At 53.5% G+C, this 9,429-nt stretch overlaps 1 protein-coding gene across 1 annotated transcript in view; it reads right to left on the minus strand.

Moving 5' to 3' along the window:
• Positions 1 to 9,429, minus strand: part of CLUH (clustered mitochondria (cluA/CLU1) homolog) — a 26,040-nt gene that overhangs the window by 5,679 nt on the left and 10,932 nt on the right. The window contains 11 exon segments of the mRNA XM_010192926.1: positions 34 to 166; positions 169 to 210; positions 849 to 933; positions 1,688 to 1,932; positions 2,595 to 2,657; positions 3,070 to 3,222; positions 4,957 to 5,057; positions 6,174 to 6,278; positions 6,797 to 7,014; positions 8,074 to 8,768; positions 9,178 to 9,270. Of these exon segments, the coding sequence (XP_010191228.1) occupies positions 34 to 166; positions 169 to 210; positions 849 to 933; positions 1,688 to 1,932; positions 2,595 to 2,657; positions 3,070 to 3,222; positions 4,957 to 5,057; positions 6,174 to 6,278; positions 6,797 to 7,014; positions 8,074 to 8,768; positions 9,178 to 9,270 (1,933 nt within the window).

Below are 9,429 nucleotides of genomic sequence, written 5' to 3' on the forward strand. Positions count from 1 at the left end.
CCCCTAAGGAGGGAGAGGCCATCGTATCCCTACCTTGCTGAACCTTCGCTTGCCCGCTCTGGAAGAAGTGGAAAGCGTCTGAGGCTTTGGGGTTCACGTGCTTCACCACAGGGAAGATGTTGAGGATATCCTCCTCCGTGAAGGTGGGCTTGTGGCGGGGGGGGGAGGTGTGATCCCTCCACAGGGACCGTTGTACTCCTTCAGTAGGATCTGAGGAACAGAGACCGGGGGTCACCATCACCGCTCCCACAGGTACTTGGCCAGAAGAGAGGGGAAAATGAGCCTTGAATTCTGCGTGGGGATTCACAGTGAAAACACCCCCAGCATCACTCCCTGGGGACAGGGTTTTGACGAGGGGTACGCGTAGGTGTGCACCACCCCATGTGTGCGGTGAAATCACCCCGCGGTGCCAAGGCGCAGTCGTGACAGCACCGGAGCCCCTGACAGGGGAGCCCCATCCAGCAAAGCCCTGCACTCCAGAGAGCAGTGAGGAGGAAGGGCTGTGGGGAAGGAACCCCGTGTTCTTCAGGCAAGGACACCCCCAAATCCTGGATGGGGAGTACACAAGTGTGTGAACTTCAGACTGAGTTTGGTTTGTCAGACAGGGCAAGCTCCAGGAATAGTGTTCAGGCTGGGAAACCTTCAAAGGAGATGCACAGCAAGGTCACCCCAAAAGGGAACAGGATTAGAAATCTCCTCCCCAGGGCTGGGACCTGGATCCAACACCAACGCCACAAACCCCTCCAGGGCCTCGCGCTGCCCATCAAAAGGGCTGACCCCACAGAGCCGTCTGCGCTCCTCACGTTCCTCAGCACAGAGCACGGTGGGAGGGAAGGGAGGGATCTTACCTGGACTCCAGTTTTGAGGGAGATTTCCCGAAGCAGGGTGATTTTCTGTAGATTATACACTTCAGCTGCTTGGTCAGCGTTCTCACTGCAAAAAGCACAGACGAGTTTCAGGTCAGGGCCACCCTGCACTGCAGTGCAGCTGAAGCCCCATCCCTGTACAGGGAGTGCTAAGTGGGACCAATAACTACAGCCACGGGGGCTGCTGTTGGTCTGCTGAAGCTTTGAGGTGCACACCACCGATTTTACTGACATCCTGTGTGTGCTGTCTTCAGAGCTCACTGCACAGCTTAGGCAGGAGTCCGACGCCTCCAGCTCCCACTGCGGAGCGAGCTGTCCCTGACACCAAGGGACGATCCCCAATGCACCCACCAGCTCGTGGCTTTTCTCCTGGGCCGCTCTGCTTGTACCTCCAGTTTGGCACTCGCTATCTGCGTCTCCCAGCAGCCTCATTCGTCACCACTGTTCCAGATGCATGAGGGGAGGTCCTTGCTCTGAACATGAGCTCCCTTCAGCCTAAACCATCATCAATACAGACAAGGGTCTTGACTGCACTCCTTCAGCTCCCCTCCGCACCACTGAGGGGAAGTTTCCTTCCTCTGGTTTCCCAGCTGCCTTTCCCTCGTTGGTTTCATCTCATTTCAGATTTCAGTTATGCTTGCCCCTGCCACTCTTTGCCTGATTTCTTTCCATTACAGGCCTGTAAACCTCCCTCAAGAGCACAAATTTCTATTCAAACAGAAAACAAGTCAAAAAGGCAGGTCCCGTTAGAGCAAAATAAAGTTACAGGCATTTGGTGAGAGGCCAGGCACAAGCCAGGGTAATTAATTGGCTCCGCTTACCATTCAAGACTAAAATCGAAGTAGTTCTTTGCTTCTGAACAAATGTTCTTCCACAGCTCCTGAGGGGTCATGCTGGCCCACGCTGTGTTATCAGCATTTCCGAGGTTCCTGTTTTTCCTTTTCTTATTCTTTTTCTTGGAGACCAGCTCATCAGCTGGGAGGTGGGCAATGGGGTTTGGGAAGGAGCTCAGGAAGCAGTTGAGGAAGTGGCTGATGGCCGCTGATAAACCCGACAGCTCCACACCCTGCAGAGACACCAAAATCAGCCGCGGGGGACACCAGCATCGCACCGGCGCTGCTCCCACCCCGAGCCTCACAGACCCAGCCCGAGCACGCACAGGAAAATCTCAGGGGAAAGAGGCAGTATCTGCAAGGGGACCTAGCACAGGCAGAATTATGCAGAGATAAGTATATACCTACACACGAAAATATATAGCTCCATTGTGGGCTATTACGTGGGACAGAGAAACTAGGGAGTGTAAAGATGTGGACGCTGGAGTAAAGCCAGGAGCACTGCTGTGCTGTGGATGGACAGGTAGAAGGATGCACGAGTGCTCAGGTAATTAAAAAAGCTTCTTAAAGGGCAAAAAGCATCACCATTTAAGCGGAAAAGGTATTACAAGGAAAACAAGCTGTGATTTCACTTTTAAAAGCCCTCAGCATAATGAGAGAGGGTCTGGGTAAGGAAAGCATGAATGGTTGCTCTCTGGGAAAGCTGCCTTCAAGTGGGAACTTGTTTTCCCTCAGACACAGCCCTGCACCTATTTCAGCGCTAATGAGATTGTACTTCCCGTTGCCAGGCAACCCCCGTGAAGGGGCTGATGAGAGGAGAGACTCAAACTGCTCCACTTGTGGAAAAAAGCCACTAGCAAGGACAGCAAGGCAAGAGTTGAACTGCAGGTCATACCTGGAGGTACGTCTTGAAGATGTGTTTGGCCGACCGAGTGATCAATTCACTGATTCCTATTTTCTACCCAAAGGAACAGAGAGAGGCAGTTGGTGATAACAGTGACAAATGCACCTCGCGTGCTCCGAGCAGCCGCGCTCGCAACACCTTCCAGTCTGAGCCAAAGCCCCGGTGGATCTTAGAGGCTTAGAAAAACGCGTGGCTCAAAATGCACCGTGTCACCCGCTGCTACGCACGGGAATCCCTGAAGCGCTTCTCCAACCCAACGGACACCCAAACTCCGTAACGTTACGAAAGCCATTAAGGATTCGGAAGCAGAATTCCCCATCCACCACCTAGAGGTCCTTCTCCCTCCTCTTCTGATTTTGAGGCTGTTTGTTTTTACACAGAGAAAACCACTGGCCAAGTTGGAGTCAATACAGGGCCCGTTATGCCAGCAGCGGTTTTAACCAACAAAGTTACGCCTGATACTCACAAAAATGTGATCCAGCTGGGCACGGCCAGGGGTCTTGGTGATGAAGTCCACCACTTTTCCCAGGTAACGCATGTTGATGCCCCTCTGGTGCATGGCCTCTGCTAAGGTAGCCCCATCCATGGGGAGCACCGTGTGATCCAGGCAGTCTTTGACCTGCAGGTCACACACGAAGGAAAGAACTTAATTTTTTTAAAAAGAATAATAAGAAATAGGTTATCTGACTGGGGAAGGGAGACAGGCTTTGCGTGACAGAGAAGGCAGCTTCCAGGGATGACATTTCAGTTACAGGCACAGCAGAACTCCCAAGTACAGAGCACTGATCAGCCAGAGCCAGGGGCACTGTGTGCTCCCAGCCTCAGGCCACAAAGCCTGCAGAGACTCCCCAGGAGCTCCTGCACGTGGTCAGTGCCTCCCCTGTTCCAACCCAAGGAGGCTGTGCAGGCTCCCTGCCACCTGCACCAATTCCACTCGTGTCCCAGTGGAGGATGAGCAGCGCTGTGCACGCCCCATGAGCACGGGGCAACTGAGGCACGGAGAGACCAACGTCCCCGTGTTACTGCCTGGGCTTCGTCCAATGCCCTGCGCTAAACAAGTGGGGGCAAAGGCCCAGCGGAGCAGCACAGAGCATTGTAACCCAGTGCTGGGTGTGCAGGGTCTCAAGTGGCCCGAGAGCCGTGGAGATGACAGCAGCGCTCAGTGCAATTTGGCATGCGGCGTTCAGCACGATTCAACAGCGTTCAGCACAATTCGACAGCGCTCAGCATTTCCCGAGGCCACACAGGAACTGAGCAGCAAAGCAGGGACTCGGAGGACTCCTGTGGCTCAGGCACAGGAACTGCTTCCCCCTTGGCATGGTTTATTTAACTGACGCTTGCGGAACTCGTGGGCTAACTCTTCTTTAAGGGCCTCACAGTCACCAATAAAACCATTTCCAATTAAAAGATTACACGGAATTGTACACCCTGATAAGGGGAAATGGCACGTACACTTTAAGTTGTGTTGTGGTGCTGATAAAGAGTCACTTAATTCATGTCAGGGAGCGACACCGGTTACTCGCCGATAGCAGAGCGCGGAGGAGCCTGCAGCAGCTGGCCCCTAACTTGCCCTCACTCGGGCTTGTGCGGCATTTTGGGTTTAGGTACTCGTGCACCAACTATCTTGTGAAACAGCAGTCACCAAGCCCTTTTCTGATTCACCCCTCCTTTTTCATTTAAAGGCGGAGGAGCTGGTCTTAAAGGTGATGCTGACTACAGAACTAGAGGATTTAGAGTGCAGAAGAAACTTCTCAGCAAGGAAAATCACCTCCTACGTAAGACCAAGAACTCCTGAACCTCTTGGAGTGGAGATCATCAATCCCACCCTGAGTCACAGCGCCTGCTGTAACGTTCACATTCACAGTCACTTCAGAGGGTGTCTTGAGAAGGGAAAGCTGGTATTTCTCATCTAGCCAAGCATCCAAAATGCTTACCCAGAGGTAAATGCTTACTTATAGAGGCAGTTTTTACAATAGGTGTTAGTAAGAACAATTTCCCAATTTACTCCAAATTATTAGTCACCAGTCGAGTCACAGTCAGGGTCAGGTAACACAATACGCTGTGCAGGATGCCCAGGGCTAGGGAGGATGACTTGTGTGGTCCTTGATGTCCCAAACTCTTAGCAACAGCTGTTAATTACTAGTGCCAAAGACTCTGTGTTGGGATGAGGTGGGAAAACTGTGCCATGGTGTAAGATGGGCAATGGAAACCCCATGGTGGGCCTGCACCAGAGCTGCGTGCACTGTTCACCGCGCCTCCCCGCTGGTGCTGAGCGCGTCTGCCAGCAGCAGAACGCAGCGTTTGCAGGAGGCAGGGCTTTCAGAGAGGACGTTTCTGGTCCTCAGCTCCTTACCAAGCCTGGGATCTGGCACGACAGCAGGAACGCAGCAGCATCCTTCAGCAGCTGCTTCTGATCCTGCACCTCCTCTTTGCTGGACTCGGGAAAGCGAACACCTGGGAGAGTAAAAACCAAAATATATCCACCCAAAGAAGAAACAAGTCACACACACAAAGCACGCAGTAAGAGCGGGTAAGGAGTTAAGGGGATTCTGTCTCCCTGCAAGTAAAGATGCTTCTTCAGACACTCACCTCTACACCACGTTTGGATGGCAAGATCAGAACCTGTCTGCCTGGTTAGTGGCTGTGCGGCTCTCGCCCACTCGCTCCTTCCTAACCCAGCTTTTAAAAGTCCAAATTCTGCTCTTCACCTGGTCCTTTCTACCTGTCGCAAAGCGCTGCGTGCACTTCCAGCGCAAGGAGTCACCTGGCTAGACTGGAGTGGGAACCCTTCAGCAGATGGGCCAGCAAATACTGCAAGTGCTAGAAACTCGGAGCCTTCTGCTTTTGCACACCAGAAATAAGATAAAGTTTGAGTTCTAGCTGCAAAGTCGGTGCCAAAGCACTGATCTCTACCAGCCTTAGAAGACGCTTGGGTGTTTCAAAACACGCTCCTCTGACACAGTTACTCCAAGCGAGATTCAACTCTGACCATTTCCCTGCAATTTGCACGTGTCCAGCCTCGTTACCCATCCCCATAAACACTCGGGGAGTGTCTCCAGCATTTCCTAATAAAACCCACTGATTCCAGCCGTGGAAAGCTTTGTACGGTGCCTGTGGCTGATGCCCACGTTTGGAAGGGCACTGTGACCCGCTTGACGTAACGTTACTAAAACAAACCTGCCCTTCGCTGAGGATCCAACATCAGTCGCTCCACTGCAACTGCTGTTTTTTGTGTAAACTACTACATCAGGATCAAACCTCGGTCTTTCCCTCCCTCTGCTTCTTTTCCTGTGTTCCAGCAGCTGGGACGCTGGGGAATCGCAGGAAGATTCCTGGCTGCTGCAATCTGCAGCTCTCCCCAGTGCAGTGAGGGGAGGCAGCTCCCAGCCTGCCTCTGGTAATCGATTACAGCCCTGCTCTGCTCAGCGTCTTTGTGCTTCACAGACCCCTGCCCGTGCCCAGCTACCCAAAAGCCAGCGATGTTCTTGGCCACAGAACACCAATTTCTGTCTGTAGCTGGCTGGCCACAGCGATCCTCTGGAGGACTAAACCCGCTCTTCGTATACATACCTGGTGAGAAAATATCTGGGTTAAAGCGAATGTCAAATGATGTGTCACTAATGGAGCCTACAGCCTTGCAAGCATTTCGAATCACTTCTCTGCTTTTGGGATCCACTGGAGCAGGAAGAAGAACAGAATACAAATGAATGTGGTTTTCAGAAGATGACAAGCCTAGCTATTAAAATAAGCTTGTTACTTAAAGCAGCAATGCTGGCACATTCTGCAGAAATCCATTCTACAAACAACCAATTACAAGGTATTTGGAGAGGAGGATGGCCGCAAAATGCAAAGCCTGAACAAGAGCGCATAAGACGACCCAGAAACCCCATGGATCTGCTCATATCCCACGGACACTCAGAAGCCCAAGCCCAGGATCACTGGCCAGGCTCTGGCTCCAGTGACCGCGGGCTCACTGCGTGCAGAGACACTGGCCCACCCACCCATGGGTGAGTAATTAATGGCTGTGCAAGCAGCTCCCTGCAAAGAGCCAGGACAACATTGATGTGCACAGCCAGAGCTTGTCTTGTTTAACAAATAATCACGCGACCACCCCAGCCTGCATTGCTGCTCCCAGTGCCACAGCCAAGCAGGGCAGGCGGCCTGGGCTGCTCCCGGTGCCGAGGCTGCAGTACCTGCTCCATCGTCAGATGCAATGGTCTCAGCAAGCTCCTTCACCTGATCAAGTCCGGTCACGCTATCCTCTATTTTACCATCCTCTGACTCAGACTTCTCGCCGTCTGCGGTGCCGTTCTCCGGAGCGGCGCCGTTCTCCAGCGCACCTGAGCTCTCCTGCTTGTTGGCTTTCTGCTGCATCAGCTGCAGCGCGGCCAGCTTCATGAACAAGAGATACCTACACAAAGGACAGGAATTCAGCACGGCAGGAGAATCCAACAGGGACACCACTGCTCTGCGAGGAAACCACTCACAAAGTTCACGGTATGGGCCATACAGTTGCCCTGTGGAAACCCTCTTCCCGTGAGCTTTCCAAAATCAAAGGAGTTTTTGGTTCTTCCCATAAACTGACATACAGAGTGGGTTTTCACCACCCATCACAACAGCAAACTAACGTCCTTGCAGTGGTAACAGATTGCTGTCCACACACAGCTCTGGCTCTCGCTGCCAGAGGCACAGGACCAAGTGCCAGCCAGCAGCGATCCTCAGCAGAGCGAGGAGCAGCAGCAGGGCCCTGCGGGCTGGGAACTCTCCCGGGGCACACAAACCCTGCGGCAGACACAGACGGGACGGGAAGGCACTGGCTGCAGAACTGGTTGTTGCTGAGCGGGGAGGGCTCCTCCGTCAGCAGCTGCAGGGCTCTGGGCTCCTCATCTCAGCCAGCGAAGCACAGGCCCTGTCCATCAGCAACAGCGGAGCACCCGCAGCCCTTCGCATCGGGAGCGGTAACAGCACCAGCACCACAAGGCTTCGACCTGTCCCGACAACCTGTCCTGCTCCCAGAGCTCCTGCTTGCTCGCCTGCGCTGAGAGCCCAAACGCCAACACATCCCACCACGAAGAGCCTACAGCAGCACCCACTGGTAGTTTTATTTTGCAGCCTCTAGGAAAAAAGGTAGCACTCAAGACATCTGGAGAGCTTTAAGAAATAAATCCTTCCCCTTCCCTAGCCATCAGGTGCACAGGATGCCTGCAGGGAAAGAAGAGCTTCTAAGTGTTTGGAGAGGAAATAACAAAACCAGGTCTGTGGACTAAGAAGCAAAGCACCTCTTTCCTGTTACCCTGTCCAAATCCCTGCTGTTCTCACCTCTCATTAACCAGGTTTCTATCACTGCACCTGCACAGCCAAGCAATGGGGGAATCACCTGCCTGGCTGGGAGCTCTGTCCCTGGGCCACGGGCATGGTCCTGACCTGGACCGTCACCAGTGGCAGTGGAGGAAGGGGGAGATCAGCTCACCTGTGCTCTACAAAGGCATCGACAAGCTCTTGCCGCAGGCAGCAAAGCTTGTGTCTGTGCTGCTTGGGGAACCCCATTTTCTTACACTCCTCTGGCATCTCCTCCCCTTCAACAGGCAGGAAGTTTAGATCTGGAGGGAAAGTGCGCAGCAGGTCCAGGATGTAGTGACGCCCATCGTTGCCAATGATGCCTTTGCACTCCACCGAGGAGCACAGCTCCACCTCCTCGTTCTTGTCGTTGAGGACTTTGTGCTTCTGGATCTTAAGCGGCCTGCTGGTCTTCTCCAGCAGCTCCAGGTACTTGGGGTGCGAGACAACTGTCTTGCCAAAGTCTATTGACCCATAGATGACGCTTTGTTCCTGCTCCCGTTCCAAGATGCCAGGAATAATAGACTGAGCTGTCACCCTGTAACCTCTGTAATCCACCACTACTGTCCCCAGCGTGTACAGCCCTTCCACATCCACGGCGTTATAGGTCCGCACACCGTTGAGATCATTGGTAGGAGCCACGTAAGCAGCAACGTCTCCGCCAAAGTCCTTGTAGTGGTCACGGACGTCAAAGCCCAGGCTGAAGAAAATGTTGTTCCAGATGAACATCTGCATCTTGGTCTCTTCACTGGGGTTGATGGCCATGACGTTGCCATCGATGACAGCCATAGCACCTCTTGTTGCTGCTGCGGTGAAGTCGCTGTGAACCTGCGGGCGGATGGATGGAAAGCAGGGTAAGGAAGGGCTCCACCTGCCCAGCACCTCGCTCGCAAAGCGCCCTGCAAATTTCTCCTTCACTCTTCTCCTCACATAGCCTTCCGGCAGGCAGGTCAGCTGCATTTATCTCTGTGAGCCTGGCTAGCAGCTTGGATACAAGCTCCAGGAGCCAGAACACAGGGATCAGCACAGCTCAGACTCATTAGCTCTCTGCAGCAGAGGGCTTAGGTGTGTGTCTCTGCCCCAGTTCCTCCCACCCACACGAAGGATGGGATCAGACAGAACAGCGAGGACTGTGAGAAGGCTGCCTCGGGGTCAGCGGGGAGGCACGGCCCCAAGGAGCGCAGTTCTCAGCAGAGAAGGGGCTGCGTGAGGACTTGCCTGCACAGCCCAAAGTTACCTTGAAAATGGCTCGTTCTCTCAGCAGCCTCTCAGGCAGGTTCTTGCGGGGCAGCTCTCGCGTGGTCTGCAGCTCCTCGTTCCAGTCTCGGGTCTGAAAGAGTCAAAGCCTTGTGGGAAGCCACACATGGGGCAGGAAAGGGCCAGAAAGTCAGTGTTTCTGCTTTACGAGGCATTTTGTGAGAGAAATGAGAGGAAGTGGCAAGAATTCAGGCTGCCATGGAGTTCAGAGGAAGTGAATTCACAGCAGGAA

Source organism: Mesitornis unicolor, unplaced genomic scaffold (genome assembly GCF_000695765.1).
Source record: "Mesitornis unicolor isolate BGI_N332 unplaced genomic scaffold, ASM69576v1 scaffold23979, whole genome shotgun sequence".
Taxonomy (NCBI): Eukaryota; Metazoa; Chordata; class Aves; order Mesitornithiformes; family Mesitornithidae; genus Mesitornis; species Mesitornis unicolor.